At 32.0% G+C, this 22,106-nt stretch overlaps 1 protein-coding gene across 2 annotated transcripts; it reads right to left on the reverse strand.

Moving 5' to 3' along the window:
* Positions 1–291: 291 nt before the first annotated feature.
* On the reverse strand, positions 292–15,059 carry LOC140822932 (uncharacterized). Of its 2 annotated transcripts, none has more exons than XM_073183927.1 (6): positions 14,876–15,059; positions 10,444–10,702; positions 10,327–10,363; positions 2,071–2,179; positions 1,019–1,129; positions 292–642 (listed from the first exon to the last, which is right to left on the reverse strand). In XM_073183927.1, exons 1-6 carry the CDS (start codon positions 14,996–14,998, stop codon positions 526–528), a joined length of 756 nt encoding a protein of 251 aa, XP_073040028.1. In that variant the 5' UTR covers positions 14,999–15,059; the 3' UTR covers positions 292–525. The 2 variants fall into 2 exon arrangements, with proteins under 2 accessions (XP_073040028.1, XP_073040027.1); XM_073183926.1 differs by having other exon boundaries at positions 10,444–10,708.
* Positions 15,060–22,106: the final 7,047 nt, after the last annotated feature.

The raw sequence follows: 22,106 nt of genomic DNA on the forward strand, positions 1-22,106 counted from the left end.
ATTTAGCCAGAAAAATAATTGGAAAACTGTTTTGAACGGAGAATTTTTCAAAAATTTTCTAAATTTTATATCTACTACAATATTGCTGATACTTGGTTGGAAATTCTACAAGTATTTTAACATGGAAATGTAGGGTCATTCCAAAATACACGCGTGAAAAACAAGCTGCTGCATATTATGTGTCGGATTATATTTATTGACTGACTTTATTTAGCGTGGATGAATATTTTAAGGTGAACTCCTTAATAACATATAAATTTGAGCCAAACATTAGACGAAACAACGATGTATAATCATTTAATACATTAATATCATTCGCACCAAAATATACAATATACTTGTAACTTCTGATATACATGCCCATATTAAGATTTATTTCAGACTTATATGTATTGCTCCTCCTCAGATCTTCTGACATTACTATATAATATCACACTAAAAATTATAAAATAGACTCCACTTATATTGCACAAGTTTTGTCTTTGCTTACTGCATAATGGATCATATGTATGCATTTACTATTAGCTAGCAATCTTGAATGGGAACAAGCTGCAGTTTTCCACCATAAATCTCAGGAATCTGGCATTCATCTATGTCTTCTAGTAGAGTAGCCTTCATGCTCTTGTTATCCACAAAGACGATCTATATACAAAGAAATTTCAAGTTCGATACGAATTACAAGGGGCCTCGATCAGTGGAAGCTAGGCCAAACCGCGATACAAATATTTCAAATTCTTTTTGTTTGGGGAGGAGACAGACACCTCCCCCAACCGGTCCCGAGTTATTCATTTTTTCCTTTGAATTAAGCATCACTTTTCGGTAGTAGATAAATACGTTAAATAAATGCTGCTCAAAAACTCTTGTAAGATCGTCTCATAGGTTAATTTTGGAAAATAGATCTTCAATCCGACACGCTTCATGGAAAAAAATTATATTTTATGCTAAAATTATTATTTTTTATTTTAAACATGCATCGAGTTGATCTGTCTAACAAGAGAGTTACTCTGGAGGTTGTTACCTTATTCCTGGTATTTGTGTCAATAAATGGGTAAATGATCTTCCAGAGTGTCATAAATATGTATGGTGCATTAATAACCAGCACTTTCCCAAGTCTTTCCGGATAGCAATCCTGCAACGGATCATTGACCAAACAACCAGAATTTTGAAATCATGAATCGATCTCCAGATTTCATTTCAGGAACTCCGTTGATTAGTTAATAAACCCTTTTGGTTTTGTGTAGTTTTAACAGCAAAATCGAAGATTTTTCATATAATCGCAAATATCATTTAGGTTGTATTTGGATTGAGTTATTTGAAATCCATGATTTCGAATTTATTTTCATTGTTAAATAAGTTTTATAAAATAAACTCAAATTCATCTTCTACTTATTTACACTATAATTATATTAATCACAACAAATTTCAAATAACCCGACTATCTAAGTACTAGTATAATTATACCAAGTTGGGAGATTCATTTGAAATTTTTTTGTATAAGTTTTCTAAAAATTGAAAATATATTTAAATCCATGAATTTTTCAAATGCCTTATTCCGAATGCACCATCTAAGATTGAGTGGTTACTACGTACTTTGTTAAGTTATGAATATATCTCATGTGAGATGATTTCACTTATCTATATATGTGAAACGAGTTATGACATAAAAAGTAATATTTTTCATTGGTTGGATTGAATCGGATATTCATATCACAAAATTAACCGTGGCACGACCTCAAATAAGTTTTTGTGTAAACTTACATTAACATATGCAACAATCCTTTTAACTAACAGCATAAAAATCCATTTTTTTAAACCGTATTGTAGCTAGACTTCGACCGTGTAACGAGTTTTAAAAAAAATTTACAAGGTTAATTAGTTTTCATTATCTATACTATTAATTAAATTTGATGTCCCTATATTAACTGACTTTTAATTCATTTAATAAAATCTTATTTAAATTAAATCAAATATTTTTCTATAATGTAAAAATATTTAGATTATTATATCACTCATTTTGCGTGCATAAAAACATTAATTTTTTTATTAAAAAAATTCAGATTGAAAACAAACCTGGAGAATTGAAATGGCTGCAAGGTATCCACGAACATCACTGTTACGATAACCATATCCTTTTAAATCTCCTATAATTATGAACTTTTCCGGTCCATAATCTGGTATTCTGAAAGAAATATCATAATTATAATATATAGAATTATATATCTATACTATTAATTTAAGTTGATGTCATTTGCTAACTAAATTTTAATTGAATTAATGAAGTATTTATTTAAACTTAGAATATATAATTTTTTTGATATTTTTTTTAAAAAATAACCTTTCTTTTTAAATATTTCAATATCTTTATTTTTTTAAAAAAAATTCAATAACATATTTATCTATATTTTTTTAAAAAAATTGATGATTATATTACTGCTAATAAAATCATATATAAAAAAATCATTAATTTTATAATAACGAAAATTTTCATGTTTAAAAAGCATTTACTGTATAAGGAAAAATCAACATCTATATATAAATAATAATTATCTATACCATGTATATTTAATATTAACTCGTGGATGAGAATAATTGTTTATAATTTGTTGGACGCAAGATTTAAAATTTTTACATCACATATCATCCCTCTGCAGATAATTGATAAGTATATAAGGAATTTAATCTATTTGGAAAATATGTTAGATCAATTTTATTTATATGGACTTATATGTGAATAATAAGAGTAAATATCATGTAAGACCGTTTCACGGATCCTAATTCAAGATTGCTAAATCCATATTCACAATAAAAAGTAATACTCTTAGCATAAAAAATAATATTTTTTCATGAATGACCCAAATAAGAGATTTGTCTCAAAAATATGACCTGTGAGACTGTCTCGCACAAGTTTTTGTCGAATAATAATGCATTGTGAGTTACCTATTAAGTTAAACCCAAAATAAAATTATAAAATAAAGTTTCTGGTTATTGGGCTTTAATGTATCTAATAGGTTGCGAGATTTTGATGTGTGGAGACATAAGTATAATTTCTGTTTTTATGATGGATTAAAACTGAAATATTAGAAAATAATGATAGACATTATCTATATATGGTTCATGGTCTTATGTGGCATCACGTTCCCTATTCTCTTTCTCGTTAAGAAAATAGTTTAGAAGAGAAAACTAAAGGATTCTCTCAAGGAAAGAAAGCTTAAATCTGGAAGATCAATACACGTTCTAAAGAATTTTGTAAATATGACTTCAGGTTCGCTTCCATTTAAGTTTTTAGCCAAATTCTTAATGATTAGCATTATGGATTTTACGGTTTATGGGTTTTTCTCAACAAGGGGTATCAGAGCCAATAATGCTTGAATCACTGATATTTGTTTAAATTTTTTGTATATTATTTGGTTCCAGATCTGGAAAAGAAAATTTTGTTATAATTTTGTTTTATATGACTCTAGATCTGGAAATGGTTGAAAACAAATATTTTAAAGTTTCAATTTTGATATAGAGCTTTTGGTTGAAAATTTTAATGATTCGGTATAAGACTTCGATTTTCCGTTTAGTTTTGTTCAACAAAAAATATTTTAGAGGAAAATCGACAATTTGAGTCAAATTTTTTCATCAAAATCGACATATGGAACACCCAAACAGACATAGACACCCAAATGCGCCTTTTTGAGCACCCTCATGCGCCCAGACTGCCCAGGCAGTCGCAGGCACTCTAGAGCACGGATTTCGGCCCGCCCCAGCGTGCCCCATATGGATTTTTGGGGGAAAAAACAATTTACAGTTCATGTTTATTCGGTTTAAGGTTAAATATTCAATTGTTCAAATAATGATAATGTTATATATATTTTAAAATAAACTGACTGAAATAAAATGTCGTCAAAATGACATCTTTTATAAAAATTAATTTTATTTTGAAATGCAAAAAGATTTTGGTATATTTGATTTATATGAATATTAATCGGCCCAAAGTAAAGTTAATATTTAATATCATTACATATGCACTTGGGATGGTAAACATGTGATAGCTGTTCAGTTTTTCATGTGAATAATAAATCAGCCCAAGTGAAGATTGTTATTTGACATGATAGTTACTATCAGTGTTTGACTGTTGTGTCAGAATATCAATAAAAAGTTAATATTTTGTCCAAAGATGAAACATTAACGGAGTTCTCAGTATCCTGTTTATGAGGTTTACATTATTTGAATTTGTTGATTATTTTATTTGGATATTTGGTTGAGCATGTATATTTTGTTTTTGTTCTATATTCAGAGTTGACATTTCAAATATTCATTACAACATAAATTCTATTGCTATGTTAAATGGCTCAACTTCAAATCTTGGCAAGAGAATTTACTGATAGTTCTCAGAGTCATGGAATTGGACCTTGCGATAAGGATTGATTCTCCTCCCGACATTATGGATAAGAGTATCTCTAATGAAAAGAGAGAGTTTGCAAGGTGAGATATGTTGAACCGCATGTATATGATAATTATGAAGAGGTTCATTCTAGAAACATTCAGGGGACAATGTCTAGAAACATTGCTACGACTAAGATTTTCATTAGGACCTCGAAAAGAGGTTTGCTAAAAGTGAAAAGTTTGAAATTAGTACACTTTTGGTAAGCCTCGTTTCAATGAGGTATAGAGGTAAGGGCAACATCAAGGAGTACATTATGGAAATGTCTCATCTTGCTTCAAGGTTGAAAGCACTGAAACTTAACTGACCTCTCTGAGTACTTGGTGGTGCATTTTGTTTTGTTATATCTTCCACCACAGTTCAATCAGTTTAAGGTAAGCTATAAATGTTATAAAGAGACTTGGTCTCTGAATGAGCTCATCTCCCACTGTATTCAGGAAGAGTAAAGGTTGAAACAAGATAAGATAGAAACTGCTCGTTATGCCTCTACCTCGAAGGATAAAGGAAAGAAAATGAAGGATAAGGATGTTGCAGATACACAGCCTCCAAAAAAACAACAGAAGAAATCTAGTGATTCTCAAAGTTCTGGTTGTTTTTTCTGTGACAGTGATGGGAATATGAAGAAGCAATGCAATACTTATCACGCTTGGCGTGCTAAGAAATATTTACTTCTGAATATGGTTTGTTCTGAATTTAATTTAACTTCAGTGCATATACACACGTGGTGGATAGATTCTGGTGCAACCACCCACATCAGTGTGTCTATGAAGGGTGGCCTAGATTGCCGAATACCAAGTGATGTTGAAAGATTCATCTACGTAGGTGACGACAACAAAGTTGAAGTTGAGGCAATATGAAAATTTAGATTATTGTTAAATAATAGAATATATTTGGATATGTATAAAACATTTTTTGTACCGTCTTTTAGACGTCTTTTAGACGGAATTTGATTTTCTTTTCTGCATTGGACAAATTCGGGTATTCATGTTCATATGGAAATGAAATATTCAGTTTGTTTCATGATTCAAAATTGGTCGGTTCTGGTTATTTATCATGATACAATAATCTTTATTCTTTGAATGTTATTGCTTCATTTAATGAATCTTTGCAAACAAGTATATGCAATAAAAGAAAATTAAACCAGTAAGAATTCAACGACGTTATGACATAAGAGATTGTGTCATATCTTTGAAAAGAGAATAAGGAGAATTGTGCTAGACAAAATTCTCAAACATTTAGATTACATAGATTTTGATAGTTGTGTAAATTATATAAAGGGAAAACAAATCAACAAAAGGATATTTGAAAATAACAGGTGTTCAGACTTCTTAGAACTTATACATACTGATATTTGTGGACCATTCCCTTCAGCTTCTTGGAATGATCAACAACATTTTATGACGTTCGCACGCGATTTTTCAGGATATGAATCAATTATCTCATTCATTGAAAAGCATAGTGTGATATCCTTGTCCCACATCTTAAAATGAAATATTTAAAATGAGTTTATAATGGCTTACAATGGACTTCTGTAGCAACTTGGGTTAATCATTTTCGTAAAGCAAGGACGAATACGAAGTAGTTGCTATAGGGGCTCATTGTGCAGTCACGCAGCTGCGGGCCCGGGCTCGGGGCGTGACAGAATGGTATCAGAGCCAACCTCTCCGAGTACGGTGAGGTTCGGGGACGAATCAAGCGGAAGCTGGTGGGCATGTGAGGCTCGGGGCCGAAGAGGGCGGGGGGTGATCGTCGGTGCCATGAGGTTGCACGGACCATGAGCGGCTCCTGGCAGGCTTCTAGGTGGAGGGAACATGAATGAACCGATCCCACACCGAAATGAGAGGGATTCCGAGACTGCTCAATGTAATGGACTGTACAGTTGAAGGTGGCTTATAAGATTTGATTGGTACTACTCATATCACGAAGGTGGATCTTCTTTTCGGTAGCTCATCACATAAGAACTCCGAGGTTAAGCGTTCTTAACTTGGGGCAATTCTGGGATGGGTGACCTCCTGGGAAGTTTCCTAGGGTGCGTGTGAGTGAGGACATAAGCACGCTGGAAAGACTTGTCTTGGTACAGTGAGGACAGTCGTCGAATTTGGGGTGTTACAGTTGGTATCAGAGCCAGTCACCGGCATGGAACACCGAGAAATAAGTGCTATGCGGGGCAAAGTGCTACGTGCATGGGAGCCACCTCTTGAACCTGCGGGACAAAGTGCTACATGACAGGAGCCACCTCTTGAACTTGTAGGAGCGACCTCTAGATTCTCGGTGCTGGTGGATCGAGGGGTCAGGCCGCGACGAGGACGTCGCATTCTGAAGGAGGGGTGATTGTGATATCCTTGTCCCACATCTTAAAAATGAAAGATTTAAAATGAGTTTATAATGGCTTACAATAGACTTCTATAGCAACTTGGGTTAATCATTTTCGTAAAGTAAGGACAAATACGAAGTAGTTGCTATAAGGGCCCATTGTGCAGTCACGCAGGCGCGGGCCCGGGCTCGGGGCGTGACACATAGTCACTGGATGTGTTCAAAAACTATAAATCTAGAGTTGAAAATAAACTTGGATTAAAGATTAAAAGCGTTAGATCTACCGTGGTGATGAATACTATGGTAGATATGAGGGTTCAGGTGAACAAAGTCCAGGACCTTTTGCTGGATTCCTAGAGGAATGCAATATCGTCCCATAGTACACTATGTCGGCTTTGCCCATTATGAATGTTGTTGCTGAAAGACGAAACAGAATGCTTAAGGACATGGTGAGAGGTATGATTAATCATTTTACCTTACCAGAATCACTATAGGGGGAAACACTAGAGACCGTAACAGGGTTCCAACTAAGGCAGCGACCAAAATCCTTTATGAACTTTAGATGGGTAAAAAGCCTAGTCTTAAGCATCTGCACGTTGGGGATGTTATAAGCATAATGAAAAGAAACTGGACTCAAGGATGGTCAGTTGTTATTTATTGGATACTATGAAAGATCCAGAGGATACAAGTTTTATGTTCTCACAAGTAAGTCAGTTTATAAGTCAGTACATGCCTGGTTCTTAGAATATGTTGTGTTCGCGAGTGAAGATAAAGTAAGGGATATTGTCTTTGAAGAAGAATATGTGAATATTCTTATATGTGTCTTGGACATTGATCAGGAACACATTCCTCATTTTGACAAAGACCCAACACAGGAAGACAACATTAGAGATCCTCTCATTCCAGATAAACAAACACAAGCTCCTCCAGAACCTATACCATTAAGGAGATCCACTAGAGGGAGGAGAAATTCAATGTCAGATTATTATATTGTATTCCTTCAAGAACATGAGGAAAACATTGGACTGATGGAGGATGACACTATTTATTTCCGTCAAGCCATTGAAAGTTCTAACTCTAAAAAGTAGAATGATGTCATGAATGAGGAGATAAAGTCCATGCAGGACAATTACGTATGAGATCTTTTCCCATTTCATAAAGGTACGAATTACATTGGTTGCAAATATATATTTAAAACCAAGAGGGATTCGAAAGGCAATGTGAAAATATATAAGACTCATCTTGTCACTAAAGGCTTTACACTGAAAGAAGGCATTGATTATAAAGAGACTTTCTTTTCGGTTTATTCGAAAGACTCTTTAAGGATTATAATGGCTTTGGTGGCACATTTTGATCATGAGCTTCATCAGATGAATGTAAAGATTGTGTTTCTAAATCGTGACATTGATGAAAAAAATTATATGGTACAGCCAAAAAATTGTGTCCACAGACACCAATAATATAGTTTGCAAATTAAAGAAATCCATCTATGGGCTCAAGTAGGAATCACGACAATAGTATTTCAAATTTCATCAAGTGATCATCTCGTTTGGTTTTTATATGAATTTGGTTGATGATTGTGTGTACCATAAGTTCAATGGGAGTAATAATATTTTTCTAATTTTATATATTGATGACATTCTACTCGCTAGCAATGATATAGAGTTGTTGCATGACACCAAGAGATTTCTAACTAAAAATTTTGAGATGAAAGATCTTGGTTATGCATCTTTTGTACCGGGTATTCAAATACATCGAGATCATTCTCGAGGTATTCTTGGATTATCTCATAAAAGCTATAATCGAGAAAGTTCTCAAGAGGAATGAGATGCAAGACTATAAACCATGAGATACTCCTGTAGCTAAGGGAGACAAATTTAGTCTCAAACAATGCCCCGAGAATGATTTTGACGAAAAATAAATGCAGAAGATTCTCTATATATCTGCAGTGGAGAGTCTGATATATATTCAAGTTTGTACACGTCTAGATATTGCATATGTGGCAGGAATGTTAGGACGATATTTAAGTAATCCAGGAGTGGAACATTGGAAAGCAGTCAAAAGGGTTTTACAGTACCTACCAAGAATAAAAGATTACGTACTCATATATCGGAGGCTGGATCTACTTAAGATCATTGGGTATACTGACTCTGATTTTGCTGGATGCCAAGATAGTATAAAATATATGTCGGGCTTCATCTATCTCCTTGTTGGAGGTGCCATTTCTTGAAAGAGTGCTAAACAATCTCTTATAGCCTTTTCTACCATGACAGCTGAGTTTTTAGCGTGTTATGAGGCATCCAATAATGAAATATGGTTGCAGAATTTTGTAATAGGACTTTGCATTGTTGATGGCATTGAAAGGACACTAAGAATATATTGTGACAATAAATCAGCAGTTATATATTCCAATAATAATAGGAGCTCGATGGAGTCAAAAAATATTGACATCAAGTTCCTCTTTGTTAAAGAAAGAATTAAGAGTGGAAAGTTGTTTATTGAGCATACTGATACAAACTCCGTTGTTGCAGATCCGCTTACTAAGGGACTACTCCCAAACAGTTTTATCAGCATACTGCACGTATGAGTGTTATGTCAATTGAGGAAATTCAGTTTTAGAGTGAGTTTGTTATTTTAAATGCTTTTCAGTTGTAAACATTTTCAGTAATAATTATGTAAATTTATTTCTGCAAAAATAAACTTCAAGTTAAGTCATACTCTGATAATAGTTTAAAGTTTGATTTCAATAAGGTTGAGGGAGGACCAGTTGGAAATAGGCAGGTTATGATCACATTGCATGAACTTTCCATGCTATACATCCACTTCGTGATTCATGTCATTCAATTGTGTCCTTTGTCAACAACACGTTACTTCCATCTTCTTTTGGCATATGTGGCCATTGATGGGTCTAGTTACTTTGAGTGTAGCGAAAACTAATTTGATCCTATGTTGATGTGATTGATGGCCATATTGGTTATAAATATATTTTGGAATTACAACATTTTTTAGCACATAAGGTTACTTTCACAAACATAATTATAAGATTACACATATAGCCCAAGTGGGAGAATGTTGGATCAATTTTATTTATATGGGCTTATGTGTAAATAATTATGCGATGTGGGTTGTCTATTAAGTTAAGCCCAAAATAAAGTGATCAACTAAAGTTTCGAGATATTGGGCTTTGATGACATCACGTTCTCCATTCTCTTTCCTATTAAGAAAATAGTTCAGAAGAAACAACTAAAAACTTCTCTCAAGAAAAGAGCGTGTATATCTGAAAGATCAAGACACGTTCTAAAAAATTCAAAATTATGGTTTCAAGTATGTTTCCGCTTAAGTTTTTAGTCAGATTCTTATTGACTTAGCATGATAGATTATGTGGTTTATGTGTTTTTAGTAAACTGTGCAAATAACAAAAGAAATGGAAAAAAAAAGGTTTGGGCATTGGTGCAGATATAGTGCTGATTTTAGAGAGGAAAATTATAATTTTGGCCAAAAAAATAAAATAAAACAAAAATAGTGGACTAAAACTGATCGTGGATGGTACCATCTCTGGAACACTAGAAGAAATACGTACGTACCTTGAACACAATCTGTCGAGACTGAACACCAGAAACCCTGAAAAAATCACGCAAATTAATTTGTGAGCAAGAAAAAGAGGTATCATAATTCAATTTAATTACAAGAACAAAAAATACGTTTGAATTCATCTGTTCCTCCTTTGGACATAAAATGCCTTCCACCAAAAACTACTGCAATGGGTTGGCCTTTCTTGTCTGTTCCTTGCATGAACATCTTGTTTTGCGCTATTTCATTTCCGACTTCCGACGCTGAAACGAAGCCCTTGGGAACAAATGTTTGCTTCCATTTAAGGTATTTCAAAAACATCACGCAGGCTTTCTCCACGCCTAGATCGCGTGCACGGAGGAATCTTCTTAGCGTTGAATCATCTATATCCTGCACCTTCCAACAAATAACTCGACAGTAAGCGAAGCTTGGATTTCAAATTAATTCGTTAGCACGAGACCGACAACTCCATGGATAATTAATGCATGAGTTTGACAGAATTGATATCAATTCTTGTTTACTGTAACAACTAACAAATATATATATATATATATATATATATACATATATATATATATATATATATATATATATATATTTATATATATATATATCTCGGTGTTAAACCATACATTAGGACGACAAATATTTTTTGCACTCCAATTTTTTGTTAAATACACAACTCTTTTATCTTTTATTAGTATAAATTGATAATATTAATGTTCTTTATTGATTATTTCGTCTATCTTGTTTTCCCTGTATAAGTTTAGCAGTTATTCAAACATCTATATTTAAATTCGTCAATGTCCATGATAAATTAAAAGAGCAGACAAAATAAAACTAATATTATTATTTTATTTTAAGTTATATTACTATTTTTTTGGAATAAAGTGATGTTTCATTATTATATTCTTTTTTTGTCCTGTATTTTCTTATATTTTATTCTAACTATACAAAAAATTGCATATTGGTCTCCACGTATTTGCTTCTTTGCAAGTTTTGTATTTTATATTATCAAATTTTAATTTTAATCATATATATTCTTATTTTTGATAATTTTAATACTTTTTTCATCAAAAATAATAGTTAATGTGACAATATACACTTCATAGTCGTGTCGAAGATATAACTAAAATTGTCAAAAGAAAAAAAATAGCGGACTCACACTAAAATTTGAAAACATAGAGGACCAAATCACTAAGAGACAAATATATTGGACAAAAACTGTAATTTTCTCCTAAACTAAAAAAGAACTTTACTTTCTGTAAATTAACATAAAAATTTGCAAAGGTAAAAAAGACAATTTTTTTATTTTCTATTAAAGAACTATTTTTTAAAATCAAACTCTTCGTACACAGATTTTCTAAAAATAGAAAAAAAAAATCTTCGAGATGTTACATATAATAATCGTAGTAATCGAAATATATTAAATTTCAAATCAAGAAGCTATAAGATTTTTTTATATATTAAATTCCAAATCAAGAAGTTATAAATTAAAATTTTTTTTATTCATTAATGGGTTGATTTCCTTTTAGGGAGCCCATCCTCAAATAATGAAGGCGTTAGAAGTTGAAAAAATAATTAAATAAAGGCATCCACAATAGTGGATATTTGGGTAGCCATGTCATCAAAATATTTTGGCTATCCAAATTCCACCATTCTGGATGCTTTATATTTGAGATATTCAAATACCCGGTTATAAATTTGTAACCGAGTATTACATTTTTTTAAATTTAATCAAGCCAGCGTGAGAGACACACACGTGCATTGCATGCACGTGTGAGAGAAACTTGCAGCGTGATTCACGCTGCAGGTTTCTCTTTTACTTTTTTTTTTTTGGTTTTTAATAGTTTTTAAATTATATTTAATTATGATATAAATAATTTAATATATGTAGGATATGAATTGTGAACAACTTTCACTATTGTTTTGTGTACATTACCATTTACGGGTGTCTTATTTGGGTTATCCATGAAAAATTATTACTTTTTCTGCTAAGAGTATTACTTTTTATTATTAATATGGGTAGGGTTGACCTGTCTCACAGATTAATATCTGCGAGACGGTGTCACATGAGACACACTCAAATAATAAACTCGTTTAGAGAAATATTGACGGCTTAATTTATCTTTGATTTAAATAATTCGTGATGAAAGAAAGTACTAAATTTTGCCTTAAAATCATTAATGAGTTTGGCTGTAATTTTGTGAGTACCTGTCAATGAGTAATTCTATACTACATCGCGAAAAACACTTCTAGTGTATTTGTACAAAATGTTTGCGAGAACATCTTACTTGAAAACAAAAAAATATCAATGAACGTTTGTTTTGAATTGATATGTTCACGCCAACATCTTGTACAAAAAATATAACAGCCTATTTTCTCCTAATACAGAATAAATTTCTGACTATTTAGGACAAAACACATTTCACCCATTATTCATATAGAGAATTCAATATGTATAATAATATACACAAAAATCACTTGAGATCTTTCCTCTTATATATGTGTGTGAATAAACACACACACATATATATAATATACACAAAAATCACTTGAGATCTTTCCTAATATATATGTGTGTGACATAAAAACACACACACACACACATATATGTATATATATATATATAATTCTAAAGATTTCAATTTCTAGAGCGTATGATCTAACTAATAAATCCAACAAATTATTAAACCAGCCAAAGTCAATCAAACATAATTCAATTCGGTATCGAAAAAAAATGTTTGAGCATTTATGTATCATGGGCACCATCGATCTCTATGGACACAAAACTTGCTAAGCTTTTCTTGAAAAGGATAGCTAGATAAATCACACGTACACACACATGTGCGCGCGCACACAAATAGATGTATACACTGTGAGGACCGGATTTTATCCACATTATAATTAAATAATTGTAAGAAAATGTTAGCATGAGATTTTATTTTGTGCATGGGAGAATATTTTATGGGATATGTGGAGATACTATTGGACATGCAATATTATAGTGATATATTGTGATTAAGCATACAATTTTCGAAAATTAGGAAGGAGATTTTCTTGCAAGAGTTGAATATTACATAAGTTGAAGAATTAAGGTATAATATGATACAAGAATTTCGAAAATTTCCCTAGGATAAATGCCAAGATTGGTGAGGATTATATGCTTGGTTAACTTGGACAAGAATCATCAAGACATTGCACCACAGCCGTTGGATCGGGTAACCTAGATTTTTCGAATTAACCTAGACCATTGGATTAGAGTGTGAATCTCCTAACTTAAGTAGATGTATTTTCGAAATATGGAAGATGAATCAACATCTATGGCAAGGGAATGAGAGTCAAATATTGAGAGATTATGCAAATTATGGTATGATTTGAACACCATATTTAACACCCTTCCCTCCACCTATAAATACCCCATCACCCCACTCATTCCCCACCCTTCAAATTCTCGAAATTTGAGCTGAAAACCAAGGCGAAACCCTGCTGAAAAATCGTCTCTAAACAGTCCAAAAATTTAAGCCGAGGCACCGCCCGATCGAAGAACGAGTAGCGATCCAAATCCTGAAGCCGAGTACCCACGTTTTAGCAATCAATATATACAGTAAGTGGGCTATTTTCAAACTTTGAAATTTCAGATTCGAGTATGCATGTTTTCGATTTTAAAAGAAAATAAATAGTCGAGTACAATCTTCTTTCTACCTTTCTTGTATTGTCATACGATTTTTAAACGCACTGTGAGGAGTCAACCGTATATGGGTGGGAATCCCAACCATGACGTACCCTTACGCGGTGGGGGATATAACCGCTATACGGCCTCGCCCCCTTAGAGGAGTAAAAATGAGGGACTGACGTCAGTAAACCATAGAAGGTCGATAAATTGCAGTGCTTGATATATGTTTATGCATGTGGTACGAAAATGTTATGCAAGTCATATGATTAATTCGAAATTTTACATGTTGATTTATATTGTGCTCGATATCCCCCACTTGCTGAGTATTCCCAAATACTCACCCCTTACAACCTTCCCAGATAAGTCGTCCGAAGAACAGGTTGAGGACGAAGAGTCCGAACAGTTTTGGGGATGGTGATCCACGCGACCAGTACTAGCAGTAGTATATTTCGAATTTTATGATTTAATAAGCTGTAAGACGTTTCCGCACTTAATTCTGTCATTTGTTGATTTTCGGATGTAAAAGACAATTGTTTATTTCGTTTGAAATTATGATATAAACTGGTTTGGTTTATACTGTGCTACGAGAAGGCTTGTCGTTTTAGATTGTGTGATTGTAAACGACGCCGGTGTCAACTCCGAGTTTCGGGGCGTGACATACACACATATATATGTGTGTGTGTGTGTGCGTGTGTGTGTTTGTGTGTGTGTGTGGAGTAATTCTTGATAAAAAGAATACGTACTAAAGCTCATGGTAAAGTGTATATAATTATAATGTATATAATTATGGCCATTGGCCGAAATTAAAGATCTATAACCATTTGTGCGTATATATATATATATATATAGATATATATATATATATATATAGATAGATGGATAGATACCTCGCAAGCAGAATCTTGCTTTTCAATTATCTTTCTCATCAAGTCAATCTTCATCTCCTCCTCGTTTCTCTCTTTGGTTTCTTCTGGGGAACAAACAATATTAATGTCTTCTTTCTCCGTCATTCTTTTGCTCACTCTAAGCAAATTTCAGCAGGATTAGTGGGCTTCTCTCAAATTTTATTATTACAAGTGGTTGTGTTTCATTAAATAATCTTCATTATATTTAATGAATTTCCAGGCTTATTAAATAGGTCAAGGATGGTGAGTTCGGCGCATTTTCATAATGACAAAAACTTGTGTGAGACGATCTCACGGGTTATATTTGTTAGACGGATCTCTTATTTGGGTCATCCATGAAAAAGTACTACTTTTTATACTAAGAGTATTATTTTTTATTGTGAATATGAGTAGGATTGACCCGTCTCACAGATTAAGATCCGTGATACGGTCTCACATGAGATCCACTCTTTCATAATTTCACTGTTTGGCTATATATGAATGCTCCAGTTTTGACGTGTTGTTCATCAATCGTATTCACTTATGTTCACATATGAAGTGACACAAATTTTTTTGATATATAATTTGAATATATTTCATCATGTCTAATAGATAAGTGTAATCTCATTGGTGGACATAGAGATGAATACAGTGAGCGAAGAATTTATCAAAACTGATTTATATATTATATTTGTGTGTATATGCGAGTGTCTATAATAAGACCGAAAATTTTTCGGTTTATGAATCAAAAGCTATAACTGATACTAACAATAAAACTCAGATTACAACAGTTTAATATCCATCAACTTGATCATTATTGTAGTGGAGTACACACATATATATGTATCTAATAAAAAATACTTAATGATATTTTAAAGATAGGGGATGGGAGGTGGGCAGCCTATTGTTTCCAGAGTTGCATTTAATGGTCATAACTAAACTACAGCTACCCTATTTTACTAATATTTGATCGGGTTTCTAAATTATAATTGTCTTAAGAAAATTATAATTTTTTCCTTATTCTATTATTGCATATTGATGAAATACTTTAATTACAATGACTAATTTAATTTTATTTTATTTTGTATACATATGTAAACTTTTATTTTCGAATAGTGATATAGAGACATAAACTTCTTCCAATAAAAGAGAAACGTAAGTTCGATGAAATTTTTCCGTGATGATAGTTTATAATTAAGTCAAGTTCTCATTTTAATACATATAATTATATTGATTAGGTCTCTTGTGAGACTGTCTCACGAATATTTATCTGTAAGACAGGTCGACACTACCGGTATTTACAATAAAAAAGTAATATTTTTTCATAGATGACCAAAATAAAAGACCTGTCTCACAAAATACGACCCATGAGACCGTCTCACACAAGTTTTTATCAATTATATTTACATTATCACATACATTTCATCCTCTCTCTCTCTCTTTTTTTTTTAATAAAGACCAAAACTTGGTTTCAAAGGAAAATCCAAACACAGAATTGGCGATATAATTCTTTGTAAAGTCATTTTTTCAGAAACTAATATGGCAAGTTTGAGTAGACTATGCGGAGGGAGTATTCCGAGATTGATTGCAAACAAAAGTTTCAAACCATTATTTGTCAACATACAAGAAAACGGGATGAATCGATTTCATAAGGAAATCCACTATAAGATCTAGTATTGCTAAAAGAATATATTATTCTGACTTCGGTTCTTTATATCGTCAAATTTTAATTTTAATCTTGTTTTGACGAGGGCATGACGTACACGCTTATTCCATTAGAAAATCACTAAAACTTCCAATAAAAATACCAAAATTAAAAAAAAAATTAACAAAATGACCAAAATATCAAAAAAGATAAATACCTAAGTATCAAAATCGTAATATTTTTAAAAAAATATTATTTCCACAAAAGTCACCCAAACTTTTTTGAAAATTATCCCAACAATTTTTCATACCAAAAAAACCTCAATAAGATTATATTTTAAAATATTTTTTCAAAAGTACGTTGACCTATCTTTCTCAGATTTAACTTTTCGTTCTCAAATTTTTTTTATTTAATAATGCCATAGTTGGTTAGGCGTTCCGCGTTAGTATCATTCAATTTGTATGTCCCATATATATATATATATATATATATATATATATATATATATATATATATATATATATATATATATATATATATACACACACATATATATATACAGTAAATTTTCTCTTAACATACAACCTTAGGAAGACAAATGTTCACTGGAATATCTTATGGAACGTTACATCAGTTCTCTCGAATGATTTTTTGAGTCATATGAAACATGCTAAATTAAATACTTGCACAAATGTCATGTACGCTCGTGGAATGTCCAACGGTAAGTAGACATAATATCAATATATTTGTGCAAACATCTTGTGTTGTTTAAAGAGTAGATATATATACATTTTGATATGCTGCACACCTACCGTGCACATTTATGTGAGTATAGATGAGGTGACACTCACTAATTGGATGTGATGAAATATAGAAAAATTGCGCATCCAATGGTGAGTGACACCTCATCGATGCTCATATATGTGTGCATATCAAATATATATATATATATATATATATATATATATATATATATATATATATATATATATATATATATATATATATATATATATATATATATATATCTTGTGGCGTCCATGAGTATCTACACTCCATAGATATTTTGTCCACTTACTGGGGTGCGGGGTGCCTAACAATAAGTGAAGTGGACATGATATCGATATATTTGCATTAATATCTTGTGGTGTCTTTGGAGATTGAAGAGTTGGAATTAATTACAAGTCTTCAAGAAAATCCATTATCTCTATTTGAAATTTCTTAGGTCCGCTAGATATCTATTCTCTTTAAAAAAAAATACCAAACCTATAGGCTATAACCATGGTTCGCCGGAACGGCCGTGTTGCGCCCGGAACGGGTCGTTTCAAAGTTTCGGGGTGGGTGGGTAAATGTCTTGTAACGGCGTTTCGTATACTGAAAACGACAATATAACGGTGGAAAACGGAGAAAGAACGGTGGAACGGAACGGGAACAAAATTTGCGATGGTTTTGTCTTGAACCGTCGCTACTAGCGACGGGTTAATGTATATAGCGACGGTTTTATAATCGACGACGGTTTTAATAAAACCGTCGCTAATATCACAACCGAATCCCATACTAATCATTTTGTTCCTATACGTCATTTCTCATGGTATTAGTATGATATAACATTTACAGGTACTTTTCTATATAAATGTTTGTTTTCATCATCTATATGGCATGGTGTTGGACGTCATGGTCCCGAGTATAGATATTCAACTACATCTGATAGTTCTACTGTGTATCGTGGATTCGGATACTATAATCGTCGTGACGAAACACTATATATTACAAAATCAATCATCCCATTCTAATGATATTTCGTCATCTCAATCTAATCAATATCCTTATGGACAATCACGTCAATATCCAAATGTTCGAAATCAATTTAATCTACGAGATAGTGATGAAGAATATAACAATGATCTCGCTCCTCCGCGTCACTCTTCATGGTATTAGCTGTGGTATGTTATAATTTTTAGTGTGTATTTTCTTATTGTGCTATTATTGTAAAATAGTTTTGTATTGATCTATTAATTTGTAATAACTTCATATATTTTATTTTTTAGTATGATGTAATTTATATTTACATTTTTTATCAATTTTTTGAATTTATTAATTTTTTTATACAACCGTTCCGCAACATAACACTGGAACTGGAACGGTCGTTGCCGTTCCAAGCACCGCAACCGTTTCGGCGAACCATGGCTATAACCACCCTATGAAACGTACACACAACACATACGTGCATACTATCGTACATTTCTATTATTTTATATTGTATTATAAGGATTGTATGCGTGGAATAACTAATTTTGATATCTTTAATGTTTTTTTTAATAAAATAGAAAAATCTATGAGAACGTTTTATTGATTAATTATATGAGAGAAATATTTTATCTAACCCGACCATTGAAATTATTATTATTTATTTTAAGTATGGATCGATTCGATTTTATTCTTGAGATCGTCTAAAAAAATTATTTTATTATTATATATTCGAGACCTTGTCACATGGATATGATAAGTAAGGGATATATAATATAAAGTTAAATCAAGGATAAATATAATGATAAGATAATATGTTGAATGTTTGGTATGATTTTAACAAAAATGATTAAATTTATGTATTGAATTATAATGACAAAATTAACCCTATTACAAAAACTTATATTTCATTGTTATCAAGATCTTGTAATTGCATATCTCAATAATAAACATTTAACATTAACTTAAATGTATTTAAATTGAGGGTAATTAATTCATTTGTAATGTATTTTATCATTACATTAAAATTATCACACCTCTTACCACGGATGTTTTATCCTTCTCAAAATTTATTTATCAAGGGCTCATGATTTTATCATGATCTTTTTAAAAAGGTACCAAACATGAGATAAAGGGGATTATTTATCAATCTCACCCTTATCCCATGTACCAAACAATGTCGGCAAAAACTTATGTGAGACGGTCTCACGGGTTGTATTTGTGAGACGAGTCTCTTATTTGGGTCACCCATGAAAAAACATTATTTTTTATGCTAAGAGTATTATTTTTTATTGTGAATATGGATAGGGTTGACCCGTCTCACAGAATATGATCCGTGAGACGGTCTCACATGAGACCCACTCAACAATGTCATAATAACTCAATGCAACCGCTTGGTCTATTTGACGTGTTTTTGGGTTTTTTGGATTAAACATTACTTCATTAATAATATAAGAAATTAAAATTTGGCATTTAAAATTACAACATCTTGTATGTAGAATTAATTTAAGCATACCCAACGCGTACACATAAATATATACCAACGATTTGTTAAGAGCATTTTAATTAGTCCAATTTCCCAGTGGTTTAAATAAAAAGAAATTTATGATTTATTATCATTCAAGTGTCTTTCATTTCTCTCCAAGTAAGATCCCATTATATAAATTTTAGTGTATAGATATTTCAAAAAAAAAATAAATAAATCTTTGCCTTACTCGTTAGACTAATCATTTGAATAGGTTTTTTTAAAGTTTAATTAACAATCCTCTTTAAAAGTTAGTCTCTAGTTTAATATTATAATTTTTGAAAATTCTTCTCTCATCTAGTATTTTATTCAAAGTTCTCTCCTATTTTATATTTTATTTACTTTGACAGAATTATTTTATTTCTTGCAAAATTTATTTTTAGCAAAAAACAAATTACGAGTCTTTTGTTATAAAGATCCTTGCAGAGTAAGCTACATATGTGTACTACTTACTAGCTCTCTTTCTCATTTGTTGGAAAAAAGCATATATTAAAAGACAGATATGTTCAAAAGTAATAAAACTGAACTTGAAAATCTACTTGACTTGAATATTAAAAGTGTTAAATTTGACCGTGACAATGAATATTATGGTATCTATGACGGTTCAGGTGAACAACGTCTAAGATAATTTCGTTAGATTCCTAGATGAATGTGGTATCATCTCACAATACACTATGTCGAGTTCGTCCACTATGAATGGCGTCCCTGAAAGACTAAACAAAACTCTTAAAGACATGGTAAGAAGTATGATTAGTCATTTTATCTTACCAGAATCACTGTGAGGGAGACACTAAAGACCACAACATATATCCTTAACAGCTTCTAACTAAGGCAGCAACCAAAACCCCTTATGAACTTTGGATAGACAAAAAATCAAGTTTTAAGCATCTACACGTTTGGAGATGTCCAGCTGAGAAAAAGCCTGACAAGTCTAATGAAAAGAAACTAGACTCAAGGACCGCCATCTGTTATTTTATTGGATACTCTGAAAGAACCACAGGTACAAGTTTTATGATCCTACAAGTAAGTAGATTTTTGAGTCAGGAATTGCCTGGTTCTTTGAGAATGTTGAGTTTGCGGATGAGATAAAGTAAATGATATTGTTTTTGAAGAGGAACATGTAAATATTCCCACAGGGTCTTGGACATTGATCGGGATCACATTCCTCATTTTGACCAAGAAACAATACAAAAATACCATATTATATATTCTCTCATTCCAGATGAACAAACTCAAGCGCCTTCGGAATCTATGCCATTAAGGAGATCCACTAGAGAATGGAGAAATGCAATGCCAGAACATATGCAGACATTGGAATGATGGATGATGATTCTATTAACTTCCATCAAGCCATGTAAAGCTCTAACTTTCAAAAGTGGAAGATGCAATTAATGAAAAGATAAAATCTATGAAGGACAATGACGTATGAGATCTTTTCATATTGCCTAAAGTTACGAATCTCATTGGTTGCAAATAATTAAAACCAAGAAGAATTCGAAAGACAGTATAAAGATATAAGGCTCGTCTTGTTGCTAAAAACTTTATACATAATGAAGCCATGGATTATAAAGAGATTTTTCTTCGGTTTCTTTGAAAGACTCTTTAATTAAGGATAATAATGGCTTTGGTAGCGCATTTCGATCGTGAGCTTCATCATATGGATGTAAAGACCGAATTTCTAAATTGTGACATTGATGAAACAATTTATATGGTGTAGTAAGAAAATTTTGTGTCCAAAGACACAAATAATTTGGTTTGCAAATTAAAGAAATCTATTTATGTGTTCAAGTATGCATCTCAACAATGATATTTCAAATTTCATCAAATGATCATCTCGTTTAGTTTTGAGATGAATTTGGTCGATGAATTCAGTCTATCTCCTTACTGATTTTCTTGATAAACCATTTGTTCAACAAGTTCCAGTAAATCTACTTCCGCATCGTTCATATTAATCGACTTACTGAGAACCCAACTGACAATAACAAAATTTCAATGTTGTTAACCCAACCGAAATATTTTTGAGATAAATTTATTCACCCGCCTCTAAATTTATTTTCGATTTTAACAAGTAACAATTAAAGACTAATCAGTAATCTACAAAGAAATTAGATGAAGTCTCAATGTTTATGTTTATAATATGTTTATGATTTGTTTCGTAAATCCATATATGCAGTTTGAGTAGGTCTCCTATGGAACAATCTCATGAATATATTTTCATAAGACGAGTTAACACGACGAGTCAACCCATTTCAAACTTAAAGTGAAAATAAAAATTAATATTTTTCATGATCTCACATAATGAACCACGAGACCGTCTC

The sequence above is a fragment of the Primulina eburnea genome, chromosome 2 (assembly GCF_022965805.1).
Source record: "Primulina eburnea isolate SZY01 chromosome 2, ASM2296580v1, whole genome shotgun sequence".
Classification (NCBI taxonomy): domain Eukaryota; kingdom Viridiplantae; phylum Streptophyta; class Magnoliopsida; order Lamiales; family Gesneriaceae; genus Primulina; species Primulina eburnea.

What these genes read in the sequence shown, in the direction of transcription:
- LOC140822932 (XM_073183926.1), bottom strand. Translation starts at nt 14,998, where the DNA reads ATGACGGAGAAAGAAGACATTAATATTGTTTGTTCCCCAGAAGAAACC. An exon ending in AGCAAGATTCTGCTTGCGAG is followed by an intron (nt 10,709 to 14,875) that starts GTATCTATCCAT and finishes ATTTGTTGGAAG; the next exon opens with GTGCAGGATATAGATGATTC. An exon ending in ACACAAATACCAGGAATAAG is followed by an intron (nt 643 to 1,018) that starts GTAACAACCTCC and finishes CTTTGTATATAG; the next exon opens with ATCGTCTTTGTGGATAACAA.